The sequence below is a fragment of the Oncorhynchus nerka genome, linkage group LG24 (assembly GCF_034236695.1).
Source record: "Oncorhynchus nerka isolate Pitt River linkage group LG24, Oner_Uvic_2.0, whole genome shotgun sequence".
Taxonomy (NCBI): Eukaryota; Metazoa; Chordata; class Actinopteri; order Salmoniformes; family Salmonidae; genus Oncorhynchus; species Oncorhynchus nerka.
The window spans coordinates 23,304,870-23,327,412 of record NC_088419.1 but is presented as its reverse complement, the minus strand read 5'-3'; the positions used below and the strand labels follow the sequence as shown (position 1 = coordinate 23,327,412).

Here is a 22,543-nt window from a genome sequence, read left to right as displayed (position 1 = left end):
ATTTACCAATTTACACCGCCAAGCTTCCTGAACTTTATCATACCAACTATTTTAGGTCTCTACTGCCATCTACTGGAGTGAGGAGATGTGACAATCGTCATCACATCACTGCAAGCCAACAACCAATGGAATGGAATCTAAATGTGGAATATCTAGTAAGAAATACAGAATTTCAGAATAGATTTTTTTTTATTTTTACAAATAACTTATCTGTTACAAAGACAGTTTTCCCAGCTAAAATCAAAAAAACACTTTAGTTATCCAAATTAGTTTTTTTTATGAATAAAACATTTATTAACCGACTTCACACCGAGCTGCAGATAAAGCTGAACAATTTTCTTTGGGGTTTTTACAGAAAAAAATGTTATAAGTGCTTAAGAGACAACTAAGAATTTGGCTTCTACCGAATCAGTTTTTGACAATACTAAGCTTTGGTAAAAAAAAGACATCTTAATTTGTGACGGTATAGATTGTCAATACAAATGCCATTCTAAGGCAGTAATGTGTGGCAGCATTTCACAACGTGAAAAACAAACAATAATAACCCATTCCACAATTAATGTAAAATCATTACAATGGTAAACTTTTAAACTATCCTCATAAAAAAAAAGCTTCACAGGACAAATTAAACCAAATAAAAACATGATTATACAATGAGGACAGACACTATTTTGTCTCACTTTATTGGAAATATAACAATGGCACTGTCCTTATTGTCTTTTATTAGAGATATTCTAAACTTCTGGCCAGGGGTAGATACGGTAAAGCACATACCTATATAAATATCTGCTGATTTGAAAGAGGAATACTTTAAAACATATTCATTTGGAACACTTACCCAATTTATACTGCATAGCAAAATATTTTGATTCTGAAAGCCCTCAGGAAACAGTCACCTTCCACCAAGCTGTACAAGGGCCTTAACGCCTTAATACAATTACCAAAGTCCGTCTTTCTTTCATCCGACTCGAAAGCTTCTATTCTGATGCAAGTTTTAGGTGAACTGTAAAAATTCATGCATCTCTTGGCACTGAGGTGTAAAAGTCCCCAAATATTAAACCTACATTCCAGTTGTCAGATAAGATGGCAGTTTGTCATTCTGCTTATGAGCTTTTTTCACCTGTCCAAGAGTTCTTGCATCCTAAAAAAAAACTCCTCCATCTTTCTTTTGACTTTGCTGCATCTGCAGATCGTACACAGGAAATTCAGCATATACACAAGCGATGAACGACAGACTGAGCGGAAGAAGCTTCATGACTGCAGTTTTCATTCAACTGCGCCTCTTTTTTCCACAATGCTTCAATTCTCACAGAAATCAAGTAAAAAGCTTAAAAGGGACACCGTACTTATTGGTTTGAAAGAAAATGGAAACAAAACAAGACAAAACAAAGTAAATAAAGTCTATAAAGCTATACTTACAGGAAATACAAGTGATTCATAGTGAGGAAGAAGGCATTTAAGGCACATTCAAAAATGATGTACAGTAAAAAGCATAAGGGTATTTCCTCCCTCCATGTACTGTACACATAAAACATGCAATTGAGTTTCCGTTCTTTTTACTCTAGATTGAAGAGACGCAGATTGATAAGGGACATTACAGAAGACGAGAGAAAAGTTTTGGTGGCAGTAAGTTTCCCCCTGTCATCCTCTAGAAACAGAAACCAAACAAATTGTCAACAAGTAGTCTGTTAGTTTTCCCTTCAGGTGTGAGGTGACGGCTGACCAAAGTTCCCATTCCTGATTAGGCCATCACAGAAGAAAAAAATCAGCAAATGCACGTTGGCACCCATATTGGCTTACGTGTTTGTGTGTGCCAACACACTGCAGGACAACTTGTTAATACTGTATATGGAAAAGGCGAGGCACCCCCAGGGGTAAAGTCGCCTGCCGAGCGTTGAGCAGGAGGAGGGAGAGGGGGGTGACCCCACGCATGCAGAGACTCCAAGGTGAGGTATCATCCAACTCTGCTGGCTTAGTAAAGTAACACAACCTGTAAACACTATCCAGTCAAGCCTTCAGTGGATAGCATTCTACAAACCTTGGAGGAGGGGGGAAAGAAACAGTCCCAAAATGGAAAAAACTACAAACCTTGGAGGAGGGGGGAAAGAAACAGTCCCAAAATGGAAAAAACTACAAACCTTGGAGGAGGGGGGAAAGAAACAGTCCCAAAATGGAAAAAAACTACAAACCTTGGAGGAGGGGGGAAAGAAACAGTCCAAAAATGGGAAAAAACTACAAACCTTGGAGGAGGGGGGAAAGAAACAGTCCCAAAATGGAAAAAACTACAAACCCCTGTCCATTCATTTTCTTACCACTAGAAAAAGAAGGGGAAAAAACAGTCTTTTCTAATGTAGTTTCTTTGATTCGCATTGAAATGTGATGCGGGTTGTTGGTATTGTTGGCGTCTTTGTGGCTCAGAAGTGCCGTGGGAACTCGCACTGTTCACAGCGGTTGAGGGCGGGGTGGTTGAGGAAGGTGCAGGCCGTACAGCTCCACTGCGTCCCCTCGTCTTCCTCCTGGTCTGCTACAGTCTTAACGCTCTTACTGCTCGACTCTGGATGGAGGGAGGGAAGGAAAGAGAGAGCGGTAGACGGAGAGGAGTTAGTCACCCAACAGACACCAGAGATAAACACACAGACACATAGTCAGCTGTAGAACATCAATCAAAATGGGGTCAGACTGTCAAGGGTTGTTCCTTCAAATTATACCCTTGAATATTAGGGGTGTATCTAGCTATCACCATATACAGTGCTGTTTTGGTTTCTGCAATAAAACTGGAATATTGTACTTGCACCACTGATGGGTTGAATTGGCTGTTGTTGGTAGTTGGTGAATCACTCTGGTTCTTTCACTCTCCAGGATGTGTATTGCACAAGAAAACACTTAATGCTAAAGGAAGTATCAGAGTGCTAGGAGAATCCTATCAAATGGTAAAAAAAGCAACAACATGCAAACCTCTCATCAACAAATGTCAATGGTGCTTTCTTTGTGTGAAATGGCAACATTGGTGCTTTCTTTGTGTGAAATGGCAACATTGGTGCTTTCTTTGTGTGAAATGGCAACATTGGTGCTTTCTTTGTGTGAAATGGCAACATTGGTGCTTTCTTTGTGTGAAATGGCAACATTGGTGCTTTCTTTGTGTGAAATGGCAGCATTGGTGCTTGCTTTGTGTGAAATGGCAACATTGTATCTGAAGGTCATCTGTTGTAAGATTGTTAGGAAAAGGTGTGCAGGGTGGCTTTGATAAACATTGAGTATTTTACCTTTATTAATCAGGAAAAACCCATTGAGACCAGAGTCTCATTTACAAGGGCCCTGGGAACAATAAACCAACATGATCCATCTCAATACAACACTAAAAATGTACAATTACACATCAATCAAAACAAGTGCAGTTCTCCTTCAGCACATTCCTCATCAAAGTCCTGAACTGACCATTCGAGACCAACGAGTCAAGCATCAAAGTGGCCTGCCGGTCATTCCATGCTATAGGGGCACAATTACTAAAAGCAATCTTCCCGGACTCTATGGAGATCTGCGAATCTTCTAGAACCAGCCAGTCTTGAGAGCGAGTCTGATGTTGGCTGGATTTCCAATTTAGAAGTGAGGTGAGGTAGTATGGGAGTTTCTGGAGAACTGCTTTATATACAAATAGCAGCCAATGTTGGGCCCTTCTGGTAGTCAGAGACTCACAGCCAACAGAACTATATAAAAGGCAATGATGTGTACGAAAATTGCCTCCAGTGATAGACTGAATCTAAAGGTTTTAAAACAGAGGCTGCTGGGTGCATGTAGATTATATCATCATAGTCAGTACTAGGAGGGATGCTTGAACAATCTTCCTCTCGTTTTCAAAAGTAAGGCACGATTTTTTTCTATGAAGGAAACCGATCTTAAGTCTCAGCTTCTTTGTCAGTTTTTAAATGTGTGTTTTAAAGGACAGCTTATCATCAACCCAAATACCTAAATACCAGCGGAGACTGGTGGGAGGAGCTATAGGAGAACAGGCTCATTGTAATGGTTGGAACGGTATCAAACACATCAAACATATGGAAACCGCATGCTTTACACCGTTCCATTCATTCCATTCCAACCATTACAATGAGCCCATCTTCCAATAGCTCCTCCCACCAGCATCCACCTCTAAATACTTATTATGAGGGACTTGCTCAATTTGGGCTCCCTTCAAGGTGCAGATACGCAGGTCTTTCGGGTCAATTTTATCTGGAGAACAACATAAACCTTTTTTATCAACATTTATCACTGATTGAAGATAGGTGAGCGACTCTTGAATTGAATCAAAGCCAAGCTGAAGGTTGTGAATGGCCTGCTGCACTGAGGGGGCACAGGAATATTACTGTGTATTACTGTGTCATCTGCATAGATGTAGGCCCCAGTTATTATTATTCAGGGACAAACCAACAGTACTAATGTAAATAGTGAACAGTAAAGGGCCTTGTATTGAGCCTTGTGGCACTCCTTTGGTTATGTTAATTAAACTGAACTCCATCAGCAGATATACATAGACTTCTGTCGTGCAGGTAGTTGTTTAACCAGCTGCTTGATCAAGACCAATTTCATATCGCCTCCATAGCAGGAGTGCATGATTAACCATATTGAATGCTTTCGACAGATCAATATAAAGCGCAGCGCCGTGCTGTCTCATGTCTAGTGTGTTAACTGCAGTGCCTTCAGAAAGTATTCACACCCCTTGACTTTTTCCACATTTTGTTGTGTTACAGCCCGAATTTAAAATGGATTAAATGTTAATTTTGTGTCACTGGCCTACACACAATGCCCCATAAAATCAATGTGGAAATACGTTTTTAGAAATGTTTACAAACTAATTAAAAATGAAAATGTTATGAGAAGCCTAATTAAGTCCAGGAGTAAAAATGTGCTTAACAAGTCACATCAGTTGAATGGACTCACTCTGTGTGCAATCGTAGTGTTTAACATGATTTTGAATAACTACAGTACCTCATCTCTGTACCCCACACACAATTATCTGTAAGGTTCCTCAGTCGAGCATTGAGTCTCAAACACAGATTCAAGCACAAAGACCAGGGAGGTTTTCCAATGCCTCACAAAGACGGGCGCCTATTTGGTAGATGGGTCGTAATAAAAAAAAGCAGATATTTAATATCCCTTTAAGCATGGTGAAGTTATTAATGACACTTTGGGTGGTGTATCAATACACCCAGTCACTACAACCACTCAGGTTTTTCATCATGAGGCCAATGGTGACTTTAAAACAGTTACACAGTTTACTGGCTGTGATGGGAGAAAACTGAAGATGGATCAACAGCATTGTAGTTACTCCACAATACTAACCTAAATGACCGAGTGAAAAGAAGGAAGCCTGTATAGAATAACAAATATTCTATCAACATGCATCCTGTTTGCAACAAGGCACTAAAGTAAAACTGCAAAAAATGTGGCAAAGAAATTAACTTTGTCCTGAATATAAAGCATTTTTTTTGGGACAAATCCAACACACATCACTGAGTATCAGTCTTCATATTTTCAAACAGTGTGGTGTTGCGTCATGTTATGGGTATGCTTCTCAATGGCAAGGACTAGGGAGGGTTTTTTTTGGATAAAAATAAACAAAAATAGAGCTGAGCACAGGCAAAATCCTAGAGGAAAACCTGGTTCAGTCTGTTTTCCAACAGACTCTTGGAGACAAATTCACCTTTCAGCAGGACAATAACCTAAATCACAAGGTCATATATACACTGGAGTTGCTTACCAAGATGACATTGAATGAACTAGTTGTCTAGTTAAAGTTTTGTCTTAAATCAGCTTGAAAATCGCTGGCAAGACTTGAAAATGTCTCTCTAGCAATGATCAACAACCAACTTGACAGAGCTTGAAGAATTGTAAAAATAATAATGTGCAAATATTGTACAATCCAGGTGTGTAAAGCTCTTAGAGACTTAACCAGAAAGACTCACAGCCAAAGGTTATTCTAACATGTATTGACTCAGGGGTGTGAATACTTACAGAGTGAGTTAAATTAGATATTTCTGTATCTCATTTTCAATAAATGTGAGAATTATTCTTAAAACATGTTTTACTTTGTCATCATGGAGTAATGTGTGTAGATGGGTCAGAAAAACAATCAATTTAATCCATTTTGAATTCAGGCTGTAACACAACAAAATGTGGAATAAGTGAAGGGGTATGAATACTTTCTGAAGGCACTGTATGTCCTTTATGACTAGAGAAGCAGCCGAGATGGTGCAGTGTCCTGGCCTAAAGCCTGACGGGTGAGAATTCAGAATACAATTGTCTAAAAAGGACCACAGTTGAGAATTTACCAAGAGTTCTAATATTTTCGCTGAACAATCTCAAGTTTTGAGATTGGGTGATAATTATTAAGATGTCAGGGATCACCACCTTTGTGGATGGGAAGAACACAGGGCCTACACAGTATGAAGGAGGAAAAGGAGAGGTTGGACAACTGGGACAGACACATGGATATACAGACGGATAGACAGAGCTACAGGTACCAACCCAGAGGGACAGACAGACAGAGGAACAGGCAGAAAGACAGATGACAGGCAGAAAGACAGACAGCTAGACAGACATACAAAGAGACAGACAGACAGCTACAGGTACCAACCCAGAGGGACAGACAGACAGAGGAACAGGCAGAAAGACAGACAGCTAGACAGACATACAAAGAGACAGACAGACAGACAGCTACAGGTACCAACCCAGAGGGACAGACAGAGGGACAGAAGGAAATACAGAGGGACAGGCAGATAAGACAGACAGAAAAACAGACAGAGAGACAAACAGACAAGACAGACAGAAAAACAAACAGAGATACAGGTACCAACCCAGAGGGACAGACAGAGGGACAGAAGGAAATACAGAGGGACAGGCAGATAAGACAGACAGAAAAACAGACAGAGAGACAAACAGACAAGACAGACAGAAAAACAAACAGAGATACAGGTACCAACCCAGAGGGATAGACAGAGGGACAGGCAGACAGACTGAAAGACAGACAGAGTGACAGACAGACAGAGGGACAGGCAGACAGACTGAAAGACAGACAGAGTGACAGACAGACAGAGGGACAGACTGAAAGACAGACAGAGTGACAGGTACCAACCCAGAGGGAGAGCAGCAGGGGGAGGAAGGGCAGAGGAGGGTTCCATGGTTAGGGTGGAGGTGACATTAAATGTTCTCCTGTCTTTCCCCAGGCCCTCTGGCTCTGACAGGTCCCAAGCACAGGATGAAGGGAAGGAAGGAGAGGAATGGCAGGGAAACAAAGATGACAGATGCAGAGGTGAAAAATACAGCATGTATGAATGAAAACCCTAACAGACATGAAAACAGTTAGGATGAAAGAATACATGATGTCATGAGAATTGACCAGGATAGAAATAAATACCTGTTAGAAACCATCACAAGTACCAATCTAAAGCCCAAGTACTAATAGATATTAATTTATAACAAAGTTTAAAATGACAGATGGTAGTGGAAGCAGAAGAGGGTCTGGTTGTCCAGAGGCGACCATGCAACCTTTTGTAAACTTACCAACAGATAAAGTACCTTTGGGTTTGGGTGGGACAGGACCTAGGAATCCAATGTTGTCATAGAAGTTATGAATGGCACTGGGATTAAAGTGTGGTCCTGCAACAAACCGAAACAAGGGATTGCAATACAGGGCAGAGACTAAACCAAAGCCATCCTAAGCTAAATTGAAATAGTGAGCATCAGTATAGCATATGAACATACATACACCAGTCACACATATGACCCAAGTAAAACACTGCAGTCAAACACCTTAAGTTTTGGCCTATATCACAAAAACAAATTAACTTAGAAAACAAACCCATAACACTACTCCTAACATATTTGTCTGTTGGCTTCAGTAAGAGGCCATATTCATTTCTGAGCCACTTTTGTTTCTCCGTATTTCACCTGTGTGACTGTGCAAGCTGGTGTATTAATCCTGTCAACCGTGGAGAGCTGCCAGGGGGCCTATAAATCGCGTGTTACCAACTAGCAACAGGATGCAATTCAGGAAACAACTGGTGGTTAACATTACAATGGCAGCACCTTGACTGCGTGTGCCGAGGGGATGTGACCAGACTAGGCCTGGCAGATGCAGACCTAATGCTACTACTACAGCTGTACTGTACACTCCACAGGTCATTTCCCCCTCTCTGCCTCGCTCTGCTACGCAGTACGTTCCCCATTACAGAATACACAAACACTACTAAACATGAAATGAGCACCAGGCTGAAGCTGAACCTTCCTTGCATTGCTAAAGACTGCATGTTGAAACACCACAGTACACCATAAACACACTGGACGTACAAGCACATGGATGCACACCACACACAGAGAGCTGGTGTTTCATTCATCACAACACTGACAAGCACACCCAGCAAACCAAATGAGCCTCCTACCTTTTGTTTGAAGGAGATCGATTTCTTTAGTTAAGCAGTCAATGTCGATCTGCAGTATCCTGTTGTTGCATCGCAACTGCTGCATTTCCTCAATCTGATAAGAGAGAATGAATCAGGTTCATATAAACCGCCATTTACAGACAGACAGGCAGCACGGTCTGCTGAAGGGACACAGTGGAGGAGTAGAGAGAGTGACAGCCTAGGCACAAGCTGTACAGTACTGACACACAACACAAGCCTAGCCTATATTACGTCAATGGAGGTGCAGGGAGCCAAGTGGGCTAACACCGCAGAAGGAGAGTTCTCTCAAGATCTCTCTGGCCTAGTGAATACACAGAATACACAACTCAAGAGCTACTGAGCTGAACTCCAGGCTTTTAACTTGACCTTCCATGTCCCCTTTTTCCTCTCCTGACTAACACACTGATAGCTGACAAAAACCGAAAACTCAAAGCACCACTTGATTTTGCATTCTGATATATTTCAACAAACTCACAGCCGCACACTTAATGTAAACATGACGTTGGGTGAAAACATGGAAGTGTGTGTGTGTTTTTTGCCCCAAAGAATCATGGATTCCTTAGAAACATACAGTAAATACACAATGTGACTTAGGAGTGAGTTATGAAGTCAAATTGCCATGGATCTGCTAAGACTGAGCAATATCTCAAACATGCCGTACCCATTTGAAGTAATTTCTTACCAAGTCGGATATATATGACGATAATATGCAGTTAAATCTGTAGTAAACAAAAGTGACCAAATTAAACGCATGAATACAGCACAGGAGGATGCTGAGGGGAGGACGGCTCATAATAATGGACGGAACTGAGCCAATGGAATGGAATTAAATACCTGGGAACCATGTGTTTGATGTATTTGATACCACTCCACTGATTCCGCTCCAGTCCTTACCACAAGCCTGTCCTCACCAATTAAAGTGCCACCAACCTCCTGTGACAGTAGCTAGGAGAGTAGTGTCTGTGGGGACTTACCGAGGGGATTTGGGACTGGGAGTTGGATCGTTCTAGCCGTCTCCTGGTCAGATCGTTCTCCATCTCGTTGACTTCCTCTTTTAGCTTCTCCAGCTTCTTCTTCTTCAGCTCCAGCTCATGCCACAGCCGGTCCATGCGGGCCTTCTGGTGAACCAACAGGGCTACAAGATACATAGTATACATTAACACAACAAAACTGACATGGGGGCAGACTGATGGATTAGACCAGTGCTCTCCAACCCTGTTCCTGGAGAGCTACCCTCCTGTAGGTTTTAACTCCAACCCTGTTCCTTGTAGAGCTACCCTCCTGTAGGTTTTAACTCCAACCCTGTTCCTGGAGAGCTACCCTCCTGTAGGTTTTAACTCCAACCCTGTTCCTTGGAGAGCTACCCTCCTGTAGGTTTTAACTCCAACCCTGTTCCTGGAGAGCTACCCTCCTGTAGGTTTTAACTCCAACCCTGTTCCTGGAGAGCTACCCTCCTGTAGGTTTTAACTCCAACCCTGTTCCTTGGAGAGCTACCCTCATGCATAGTATTTACAGTGACTTCGGAAAGTATTCAGACCCCTTGACCTTTTCCACATTATGTTACGTTACAGCCTTATTCTAAAATATCCAGACCCTTTGCTATGAGACTCGAAATTGAGCTCAGGTGCATCCTGTTTCCATTTATAATTCTTGAGATGTTTCTACAACTTGATTGGAGTCCACCTGTGGTAAATTCAATTGAGTGGACATGTTTTGGAAAGGCACACACCTGTGTATATAAGGTCCCACAGTTGACAGTGGATGTCAGAGCGAAAACCAACCCATGAGGTCGAAGGAATGTCCGTAGAGCTCCAAGACAGGATTGTCGAGGCACAGATCAGGGAAGGGTACCAAAGCATTTCTGCAGCATTGAAGGTCCCCAAGAACAGTGGCCTCCATCATTCTTAAATGGAAGACTCTTCCTAGAGGCCAAACTGATCAATCGGGGGAGAAGGGCCTCGGTCAGGGAGGTGACCAAGAACCTGATGGTCACTCTATTAGAGCACTAGACCTTCGCTGTGGAGATGGGAGAACCTTCCAGAAGGACAACAATCTCTGCAGTACTCCACCAATCATGCCTTTATGTTAGAGTGGCCAGACAGATGCCACTCCTCAGTAAAAGGAACATGACAGCCCGCTTTGAGTTTTCCAAAAAGCTCCTAAAGACTCTCAGACCATGAGAAACAAGATTCTCTGGTCTGATGAAACCAATATTGAACTCTTTGGCCTGAATGCCAAGTGTCACATCTGGTGAAACCTGGCACCATCCCTACGGTGAAGCATGGTGGTGGCTGCACCATACTGTGGGGATGTTTGTCAGAGGCAGGGACTGGGAGACTAGTCAGGATCGAGGGAAAGATGAACGGAGCAAAGTACAAAGAGATCCTTGATAAAAGAACTGCTCCAGAGCGCTCAGGACCTCAGACTGGGGTGAAGGTTCATCTTCCAACAGGACAATGACCCTAAGCACACAGCCAAGACAATGCAAGAGTGGCTTAGGTACAAGTCTCTGAATGTCTTTGAGTGGCCCAGCCAGAGCCCGTACTTAAACCCGATCGAACATCTCTGGGGAGACCTGAAAATGGCTGTGTTGTTTGATGAGGAAACAACTAAAAATGTAATACATTTTAGAATAAGGCTGTAACATAACACAATTTGGAAAAAGTCAAGGGGTCTGAATACTTTCCAAATGCACTGTGTATTAGCCCACTAATTAAAATGAAGAGCAAGATGTGCCGCTTTGTTCTGGGCAAGCTGCAGCTTAACTAGGTCTTTCTTAGCAGCACTTGACCACATGGCTGGACAATAATCAAGATAAGACAAAACTAGAGCCTGCAGGACTAGCTTCGTGGAGTGTTGTGTAAACAAGCTGAACATCTCTTTATTACGGACAGACCTCTCCCCATCTTTACAACCATTGAATCCATATGTTTTGACCATGACAGTTTACAATCTAAGGTAACACCAAGTAATTTAGTCTCCTCAACTTGTTCAACAGCCACACCGTTCATTAACAGATGTAGCTGAGGTCTGCAGCTTAGGGAATTATTTGTACCAAATACAGTGCTCTTAGTTTTAGAGATGTTCAGGACCAGTTTATTACTGGCCAACCATTCCAAAATGGACTACAACTCCTTAAGAGTTTCAGTAACTTAATTAGCTGTGGTTGCTGACACGAAAAAGTAAAGGTGCCTAGAAAACTACCCTGGGGTACACCACACCCTATTTGTTTGACATTAGAGAAGCTTCCATTAAAGAAACCCCTCTGTTCTATTAGATAGATAGCTCTGAATCCACGATATGGCAGAGGTTGAAAAGCCATAAAACACATGTTTTCTCAACAACAGGTTACGGTCAATAGTATCAAAGGCTGAACTGAAATCTAACAATATAGCTCCCACAATCTTCTTATTATCAATTTCTTTCAACCAATCATCAGTCATTTGTGTCAGTGTTGAGTTTTCACGCCAACCCCAGTTGTAACTAACCTAATTCAGCTTATTAACCAGCTAATTAATATAATTAGGTGTGCTAGATTAGGGTTGGAGTGAAAACCTACAGGACGGTAGCTCTACACGAACAGGGCTGGAGAGCCCTGGCTTAGACAATCTCTGAGAGCTGAAGGGCCAGGTTGACAACCAAATTTACAGTACAGGCTTACCGCTATAGCTAAATGCATTTCCCCTTTTGGAAATATCCGGTACGTGCAGTGGGCTGAGTAAGAATCATACATTGAGTAAAAATCATACAGTTCCATAATTGTTCTTCATTTCATGGCCTACTTCAGAAAGGGCTTTTGGGGGAGTCAACATTGATCCTGGGAAAACGTTGCTTATAACGCATCATAAGAAGTGTTATATTGTCTTATTACGCATTCATAAAATGCTATATGCTATGCGGAAATGGGCTGTCCCTGCTTTTCTAATTGTAACATACAGTGACAGTCTAGGCCTACATGTCATAAACCTTTCACCTCAACAACTACTACCCCCCCCCATGCACAGAAATAACAAAGTAAAGAACAATACCAGGCCAAGCCAAACTGGGAATGTCATGTGAGCCAGAGAGGAATGCATGGAGAGGGCTGCCTGCAGTGAAAGATAAGGGGCAGAAGACCTAGGCTCAGGGCCGTGGAGAGAGAAGAGAAGCCCCACAGTAGTCACAGCAGCATGAGTGAGCGCCTAGCAAGACCCACAGGCACTGACTCGCACGTAATCCAGTCAAAAGTCCAAAAAAGGAAACACTGCGCTCCAACACATTTGACTCACACTGCCGCAGTCAAAGGGCTGTCAGTGTAAATCCAGCATTGTTGCAGTCGACTCATGCTGCAATCACACCCCTCTCCATGCGAGTCACCTTTAAGAATGTATCTATCTACTCCCTCAAATCAGGCTTAGATGAAGCAGGGTTTTAAGACCGATAGCTATTTAATGAGACCAGCGTCTACACAATTTGGCTTTAAAAATGCATTAGTGTCATCATATGGAAATCCAAGTTAAAACAAGGTATAAACGATAAGCAATAGTCAAATTACTTTCTTGGCAGAATGCAGTGGAAAAATCATTTACTACTGGTGGACAAAAGTGTATACTATTCCTTATTGTTATGAGGGCAAGTTACTCTCTTCAAAATTCCTGAAGCCTCTTTCAACCATTATACTTTGTAAGTGGATGTTATATCTCTTTGGCCACTTGACTTTTGTTGCACAACTTGATCTGCATGTGACTGAGGGATACTGTTGTTCAGCCTAAGAATTGCACAATGAACTGTATCCTGGTGTGTTTATATAATTCCATAGACTGTGAACATCGACAATGCAAAGCAACTAACAGATGAAAGAGTTTAGGAACCCTAATCTGGTCTCACCTTGTGTGTATGCTGCGTCATCTGAGCCCATGCTGAGTCTGCGTGGCTCGCTGGGCCTCTCCCTGTGTACAGACAGTGGGTCTGAGAGATGATGTGGGTCAGGCTCCACAAAATGGTGGTCCGAGGGGAGGCTGAGGAGGTTGGTAGCCTCAAAGGTGGGGGACACGACGCCGGGGACACCGCTGGGGGCTTGTTGGGGGACACGGTGATTTTGAAAGTGTACTTGGTGTTGGGCTGGGTGACCACCACTCGGGGCGAGGTGGCTGTGCCTGCCCCTCCCATAGACGCGCGGGACTTGGGTGGGTGGTGGTGGATGTAGGCGGGGCCCATGCTCACCTGGCCCCCCATATTGCGGGGCCCCTGGGACCCGTGCGGAGGTGGTTGGGCAGAGATGTAGACGGTTGGAGGGTTTCTGCCCCCACCGTCATCGTTATTAGCAGTAATGTAAAACTTGGGCTGGGAGCGAGAGCCGGATGAGGCCATGTTGGCCTCTTCAGAGGGGGTGGTAGCAGCAACAGTGGGCGGGCTGGCAGAGATGTAAACAGTGGGCTGGCTGCGGCTCAGACCTGGGCCTCCGATGGACAGGGGGGTGGTGGTTGGGCCAGGTGCTGCCCCGACAGAGGAGGAGGATGAGGGGCAGGAGGAGGAGGTGGAGGAGTTGGAGCGGGGGCCACTGCTGGTGCGCAGCACGGCCGTGGTCGTGTTGGAGTTGCTCCTCTGAGGAGATTCAAGTTTGATCTCTATCTGGTTCTTGCGCGGTCCGGTGGAGATGTTCTGGATGTTGTACTGGCTGAAGGAGGACATGCCTAAGGGCATGCCAGAGGAGGAGGCACCAGAAGAGGAGCCCTGACCTCCAGAGGGGGCCTGGAGGATAGAGGAGGGGGCCTGTGGGTTGGTGGGGGAGCTGATGGGCATGTAGACATGGGAGGTCTGGTGGCCCTGTGACTGGTGCTGTGAGGTATGTGAGGAGCCGTGCTGGTGCTGCTGGGAGGAAGGGCCTGTCCAGGAGCCAGGCAGTGAGGTGGGATGGGAGATCTGGTAGATCTGCTGCTGGGGTTGGGAGGTAGGGCTGTACTGGGCCCTTCCTGCCTGCTGCTGAAGCTGCTGCTGGCTTTGCCGGGTTGTACCGCTGGGCTGGGTCACGTAAGGCCTTATGTAGATAGAGTTACCCTGTGGACTGCTCAAGCCGGACTGTGTATGGGGCCCACCGTGTATGTGCAAAGAGGTGGGGGTGTTGCGACCCGTCTGGATGTTGGGGGCCAGGGTGACGGTGATGGGGTTGAAGCGGGGCATCTGCTGGCCATGTTGGCCCATGGATTGTCCTTTCCCCCCCAGCTGGTAGAGTCCCAGGTGCTGGGGCGGCTGGGTCTTGCGCGTGGGCTCCATCACGCCAAACACATTGAGGCTGGCGGGCACCTGCACCGGGGCTGACTGGGGCTCCTGCTGGAAGAAGTCACTATTCGGGGGCTGTCCTGTCTGTAGGGGCCCGTCACTCAGGCTAAGACTGTGGGACAGTGTCCTGCTGCCGTTCATCCTCAGGCCGTCCCTTCCCGGGGTCGCATGCACATTCTGAGACTGAGACTGCAGGCCCAGGTTCAGCTGGGTCATGGGATTCCGGAACCTGATGAAGCTGGGGTCGTTAGTGTAGTTGAGTTTGCCTCCTTTGCTGTACAAGTAGCCTGGGCTTACTTGAGACAGGTACTCACAACAGGCGTCCAAATTGTTGTTATTCTGAGGAAAATAGAAGGTTCAAAACAGTTATTTGTGATGAGAACTCGTGTTACAATATATATATATATATATATATATTTGTAACTAATGGATTGAAAATGAGAAGACACCAGACTCACATGCAGAACACACTGGGAAACAACACCCTCTGGAACTTCAGGGAACTTCTGGCGCAGGTCGTGCAAAACCTGAATGTCAATCTGGTGGCTTCCCTGGGCCATTCGTGTATTGCCAGGTCAAGACTGCTCTGCTTGCTCCGTTCAGCACACTGACGATGCCTCAGTGGTGGCAGCACCTCAGCCACAGCTTGAGCATCTTCTGGAAAACAAACACAGAGATGCTTAGGCTAGCACCCAGAGTTGTAACCGAACACGCACACACACCGTTTCATACTCATACTCTCTTGTTCTAAACACAGTAAAGAGACAGTGTGTACTGTATGTGTACCAGTCTGTGTTCTGAAAGGATGTTAATAACAAGGTAGGCGTATGCGTGTTGCAGTGACAGGAAAGCAGGGAGCACATACGGGAAAGAGGAAGGGGGGATACCAGGTCAGTTGTACAACTGAATGCCTTCAATTGAAATGTGTCTTCCGCATTTAACACAACCCCTCTGAATCAGAGAGGTGCGGGGGGCTGTCTTAACCGACATCCACGTCTTCGGCGCCCGGGGACATAGCAGCCTATTCAAACTTCATATTAGTGATAAACACCCGTCAGACATTTTAAAGTCGCCTATTCCATTATGGTGGTGAGCTTTCAAAACAATATTTCAGAAACCCTTGTAATATATGAAAGGCATTCATTTCACAGCCCTTCCCATCCCCAAAAGCCTCTTAATAAAACAGTAGGAAACCACCTTGGACTATTGAGGAAGCAAAGCCTTTCAAACCGGTCTTAACGTCAACATTCTATTATTAAGGACAGAGAAGACCCAAACAGTAGTCCCCAGTGTTGCAGCAATCTGCACATAATCATCAGTTAAGCCTCAAAGTCAATACCAGCACTACAGTGGAGCTTTGAGGCAAGCAGAAAAACTGCCTTACTTCTGATAGACCAGCCAGAGCACGGAGAAGCAAGGCCACAAAGTGTGATGCTGACCTTCAAGAGCACGGAATTGCTGATCAAGCTCTGTGACAATTTTGGCCTAAATTGAACTTCACGAGTTAAAAGCACATACTTGACCTAAATCGGACTTTACAATGAGTGAGGATGAGTATTCAAGTGAAAAACGGAATCAAAGAGAAGATGCTCCGCTATGACAAACCATCAAAGCGTCAATACAGGACTAAGATTGAATCGTACTACACCGGCTCCGACGCTCGTCGGATGTGGCAGGGCTTTTACGGACTACAAAGGGAAGCACAGCCGCGAGCTGCCCAGTGACACAAGCCTACCAGAAGACGTAAATTACTACTATGCTCGCTTCGAGGCAAGCAACATTGAAGCATGCATGAGAGCACCAGCTGTTCCGGGCGACTGTGTGATCACCGATGTAAGACCTTTTAAGGTCAACATTCACAAAGCCGCAGGGCCAGACGGATTACCAGGACGTGTACTCCGAGGATGCACTGACCAACTGGCAAATGTCTTCACTGACATTTTCAACCTATCCCTGACCGAGTCTGTAATACCAACATGTTTCAAGCAGACCACCATAGTCCCTGTGCCCAAGAACATCAAGGTAACCTGTCTAAATGACTACCGACCCGTAGCACTCACGTCTGTAGCCATTAAGTGCTTTGAAAGGCTGGTCATGGCTCACATCAACACCATTATCCCAGAAACCCTAGACCCACTCCAATTTGCATACCACTCCAACAGATCCACAGATGATGCAATCTCTATTGCACTCCACACTGCCCTTTCCCACCTGGACAAAAGGAACACCTACGTGAGAATGCTATTCATTGACTACAGCTCAGCATTCAACACCATAGTGCCCTCAAAGCTCATCACTCATCACACAAACACCTCCCTCTGCAAACTGGATCCTGGACTTCCTGACGGGCCGCCCCCAGGTGGTAAGGGTAGGTAACAACACATCTGCCATGCTGATCGTCAACACGGGGGCCCCTCAGGGGTGCGTGCCCAGTCCACTCCTGTACTCCCTGTTCACCCATGACTGCATAGCCAAGCACGACTCCAACACCATCATTAACTTTGATGATGACACAACAGTGGTAGGCCTGATCACCAACAACGATGAGACAGCCTATAGGGAGGAGGTCAGAGACCTCTCCCTCAACGTGATCAAGACAAAGGAGATGATTGTGGAATACAGGAAATGGACGGCCGAGCACGCCCCCATTCTCATCGACAGGGCTGTAGTGGAGCAGGTTGAGATCTTCAAGTTCCTTTGTGTCCACAACACCAAGACAGTTGTGAAGAGGGCACGACAATGTCTATTCCCCCTCAAGAGGAAGGCCCTAAAAATTGCCAAAGACTCCAGCCACCTTAGTCATAGATTGTTCTCTCTGCTACCGCACGGCAAGAGGTACCGGAGCGCCATGTCTAGGTCCAAAAGGCTCTTAACAGCTTCTACCCCCAAGTAGTAAGACTCCTGAACAGCTAATCAAATGGCCACCCAGACTATTTGCATAGACCCCCCCTTCCCCACCACCCCCATGTTTACACTGCTGCTACTCTCTGTTTATTATCTCTGCATAGTCACTTTACCTGTACCTACATGTACATATTACCTCAATTACCTTGACTATCCTGTGCCCCTGTACATTAACTCTGATATTTTATTGTTGCTCTTTAATTATTCGTTATTTTCCTATTTTATTTCTTAACTCTTTTTATATATATTTTTTTACTTCAGTTTGTTTTAGTAAATACTTTCTCAACACTTATTTTTCTTAAAACTGCATTGTTGGTTACGGGCTTTTAAGTAAGCCTTTCACTGTAAAGTCTATCTACACCTGTTGTATTCGGCGTATGTCTTTTATTTGATATGTTCACAGTGTTTAAGTCGCTCACTGAGCCCAACTCCACGAGGTAGTAGAGGCCGCCATCACAGCCGAAACAGAGACGGCGGAGGTTCATCTCTCATGACAGAATATAAGTTATTTTGATGAGAAACAACCCCATCACCTGGCAAAATGCAAACCTCTATCGATAGCTTGAAGGTTACTCTAGAGCAAAATAATCAACTGTTGACCCATATTGAAAAGAAAAATGAGGAACATGACGAAAAGCTAATACAACAAGACCAAGCTATTAACTACCTGATGGGCCCGGGAAAGGAATTGCAAAAGAAGGGAGACTTTTCACGTCGTAATAATATTCACATTTTTGGGGTCTAAACCAATGCAGAAAGGGGGCAGAAAATGTCTGCATTTGTGGACAAGATGCTGAGGTATGTCTTGGAAATCGATGCTTCAACACCTTTGGTCATAGAAAGGGCCCACAAAACGGCACCTACAGGCCAGAGTAGGCCCGGAGTGAAGGACACACCTGCAGCCCAGAGTAGGCCCGGAGTGAAGGACACACCTGCAGCCCAGAGTAGGCCCGGAGTGAAGGACACACCTGCAGCCCAGAGTAGGCCCGGAGTGAAGGACACACCTGCAGCCCAGAGTAGGCCCGGAGTGAAGGACACACAGAGGCTCAGCGCTATCATCGTGCTCCTTCTCAACTTCGAAACGAAATAGGAGATCATTTAGCTGTCGAGAACCAGGTGAGAATTATTCTACAAGGACAAGCGCATATCTATCTTCAATGACTATTCTTTAGAGCTGTTAGGGAAGAGAAATGATTATGATGGGATCAAGAGAGAATTAGCAGCCAAAAACATCATAAACTCTCTGATGTACCCTGCGAAGCTGCGCATCACCCATGAGAGCAAGACCCACATCTTTGATTCTGTACCTGATGCCGAGTCCTTCCTGCGCTCCATTGGGATTGCACCACCTTCCAGACCCGAGGACTGGGTACAAAAAAAATAGCTGACTATGTGGCAAATTTTTGGGCCCAGAAGGAGTAAGAAACAAGACACAAGACCCAAGAAGTAGTCTAAATCTACAGTGGAACATTGTCCAGTCCACATTGATACCTGAAGCGAGCCCTTCTTAAGGACTGGAAACTACCTGGTTTTATGATCATAAATAACTGGGACCTTATTGTTGGACTAATTCATCAATCTTTGAGCTTCAGTTTGTCAGGATGATAAGGTAATGATTTAATCTGGAACAAACAGAAGAGCCTTCTTTCCTCATTCCCACTTTCTCTTTTAGTAGGCTACAGAGTAAACATGATTCATTTTTAACATTGTTTTATGGCAATTACATATAGACGACCCAAGTGTAGGTTATTGAAAATATTTGCCTAAAAGGCTATGGGGCTATATTTCATAGTTTATAACGGAGTGCAGGGAATGCCTCATCCATGCGGGTTTGTTTATGGGCTCCTCCCCCTTTTTGTTTCATGTTTATTTTTGTGTTCATGCTTCTCTTTACACGATAGGTTGCTGAAGTGAACTTATCAAGTGATAAATATTACATCAGATATACTATAGGCCAAAATGTCACTTAGTTTCCACAATTGTCCCACTACTGGTCTTGTGAGGTACCCCCCCTTGTTTAAAGAACACCACACCACCAAGATCTGCCAACCAGGAATGTGGCAGTTTTATGTGTTCTACTTTTAATTTCACTGTTCGGGCTCCCTTTGTTCTAGTGGAGACAAAATATTGAAACAGCTAAAAACCAATGGATTGTGACGTTGCCCTCCTTCAGGAGACCCACTTATCAGACGAGGAGCAGAAAAAGTTTAAATGGGAATGGGTAGGTCAGACTCCTCAAAATAAATGGTGTTTGTATACTGCTTAATAAGAGGTTGTCTTTTACATCGAAAAATAAGGTAACTGATTCAGAGGGTACGTTTGTTATAATTTAATTACTATTATTTAGCATACATTTTACTTTAGCTTATTTGTATGCACCAAATGATGATTCCCCACAATTTATGAATAGATGTTTCTTAGTGATTGCTGAGCATTCAAATACACATTGTGCATTTGGAGGTGACTTTAATTGCACATTATCTACACATTTGGGAAAGTCACAACCAGGTGGTCCCATATTAAAAAGATCTAGAGCAGTTCAATTTCCCTTTGAAGAACAGGGGTTTATTGATATTTTGAGGAAGTTAAACCCAGCAACAAAATATTATACACTACCGTTCAAAAGTTTGGGGTCACTTAGAAATTTCCTTGTTTTTTTAAAGAAAAGCCATTTTTTTGTCCATTAAAATAACATCAAATTGATCAGAAATACAGTGTAGACACTGTTAATGTTGTAATTGACTATTGTAGCTGGAAACTGAAGATTTTTGGGGGAATATCTACATAGGTGTACAGAGGCCCATCATCAGCAACCATCACTCCTGTGTTCCAATGGCACGTTGTGTTAGCTAATCCAAGTTTATCATTTTAAAAGGCTAATTGATAATTAGAAAACCCTTTTGCAATTATGTTAGCACATCTGAAAACTGTGTGAGATTTTCACGAGACTAGCACGGTGTAGCACGCCGAATGTCTTTCGCGCATGCCCCCACGCTCTTGATCTATTTCTAACCTCACTCTTTCAAAACTTCCTCTAGTGGGAGGCTCAGAATATGCCAGTGAAAACATTGTGACAGTAGCACACCCGTTCTCCATTCTGCTTCTAAACCTGCGCTGTAGGCCCGGAAAAGCCTACAGAGATCAATCCAATGTGGGTAGTGCTAAGTAGGAACATCCTGGATTCTCTCAGTTACAGGTCCCTTGATGGTAATCCAATCCATCAGATTAGACGTCGGGCCAAATGAAATCCAGAAGCGTCTTTAAGAATATTAAACTCAAAAGTATGCTTCTCTGATAAGGGGCGTAAGACAGTGCAGATTCTAGGCCTTTTCTGCCAAGGAGATGACATAGCAAGTAGCAGTGCTGTCTTATCTAAGCTGTGAGCATGTGTAAATGTCATAACTGAGGAGATGTAAATCTGGATGATAAACCATCCCACCAGAGCTGTTGATAACAGGGGGAGGGGCTACTGTCAGAAGAGGGAGCCCGCAGCAACAGGGCTCTAGTCCTAACAGGAACAGCCTGAGACTGCCTCAAACAAGACCGGCTGGGATACCTTCTGAAAACTGGCATTATATTCAATTGGATGGTACAATGAAACTAGCTTTATTGTGACACACTATTGAAAATGTGCACTCACATGAGAAAAACATTTAAATAATGTTTCAAAGTGTGACACTTTAAATCAAACATAATAACAGAGGCTGGTACATAATGTTCTTTCATCCCAGGCACTCAAACCGTCAGTCAATGACTTCTTTTGTCCTTTGCAATACAAGGAAATGGAATGTTTTGCAATCATACCACCAGACTGAAGAATACATTTCAGTGCGTCAAAAGAAAGGATCACACGCCAGTGCTGAGTGGTTAGTGCTTCTTGAGTTCGGTTCAGTTTGTTTGATTTTTCTATTTTTATCCCGGTTTTCCCTTTCAAACATGAAATGCATTATGAAATAAGGACATAAAAATGATTTTAGAGCTTCTCTCAGCCATCACATGCCTTCTTCCTGACAATGACAGCAGGTTGAATGCTGTAACAACACAGAATAATATGAATAACAGTTCATAAAGGTAGTGAATGCCCATTACCGCTTATCACTTATTAACCATAATGTATTCACATTACTTGACTTTAAGAAAATACTTCTGTTGTGTATATAAATTCCTTTTTATTTTATACATTTTTTATATTTTTTATTCCCTCTGTCACGCCCTGACCATAGAGAGCCCTCGGGGTTCTCTATGGTGTTGTAGGTCAGGGTGTGACTAGGGAGGTGTTCTAGTTTTCCTATATCTATGTTTGTTTTTTGTATGGTTCCCAATTAGAGGCAGCTGATTGTCATTGTCTCTAATTGGGGATCATACTTAAGTTCTCCATTGTTCCCACCTGGGTTGTGGGAAATTGTTTTGTGTATATAGCACCACTGTTGTCACGGTTTGTTTATTGTTTTGTTTGGAAGTTTCGATTTATTAAAAGATGTGGAACTTTAATCACGCTGCGCCGTCTCTCATAACAGCCGTGACACCCTCGTACTACCAACTGGGGTTATTTTGGCCTGTTTTTTTTATTATAGCCCAAAGGTTTATAAAAATCCTCACATTTTTCATGACTTTGTGAACCAACTTGTTCTTAATAAATCTAAATCACTGTTTAGTGTAGAGGTCGACCGATTAATCGGAATGGCCGATTAATTAGGGCCGATTTCAAGTTTTCATCACCATCGTTTTTTTTTTATTGTTTTTTTTAGACCTTTATTTAATCTTTATTTAACTTGGCAAGTCAGTTAAGAACACATTCTTATTTTCAATGACGGCCTAACAGTGGGTTAACTGCCTCTTTCAGGGGTAGAACGACAGATTTTCACCTTTTCACCTTGTCAAGCATTGCGCTGTTTATGACTTCAAGCCTATCAACTCCCGAGATGAGG

General features: G+C 43.7%; 2 protein-coding genes across 2 annotated transcripts in view; one reads left to right on the top strand and one right to left on the bottom strand.

The window, feature by feature from the left end:
- Window positions 1-170: 170 nt before the first annotated feature.
- The window catches only part of LOC115107680 (TGF-beta-activated kinase 1 and MAP3K7-binding protein 2-like), a 69,157-nt gene continuing 46,784 nt past the window's right edge, over window positions 171-22,543 (bottom strand). Inside the window, 8 exon segments of the mRNA XM_029631193.2 lie at window positions 171-2,554; window positions 7,127-7,228; window positions 7,555-7,650; window positions 8,433-8,526; window positions 9,428-9,588; window positions 13,320-13,496; window positions 13,499-15,050; window positions 15,170-15,368. Of these exon segments, the coding sequence (XP_029487053.2) occupies window positions 2,415-2,554; window positions 7,127-7,228; window positions 7,555-7,650; window positions 8,433-8,526; window positions 9,428-9,588; window positions 13,320-13,496; window positions 13,499-15,050; window positions 15,170-15,271 (2,424 nt within the window). The 5' untranslated portion in view covers window positions 15,272-15,368 and the 3' untranslated portion in view covers window positions 171-2,414.
- The window catches only part of LOC135564228 (polysialoglycoprotein-like), a 52,905-nt gene continuing 49,223 nt past the window's right edge, over window positions 18,862-22,543 (top strand). The window contains exon 1 of the mRNA XM_065008480.1: window positions 18,862-18,984. Coding sequence (XP_064864552.1) covers window positions 18,862-18,984 — 123 coding nt within the window. The remainder of the gene's footprint in view (window positions 18,985-22,543) is intronic.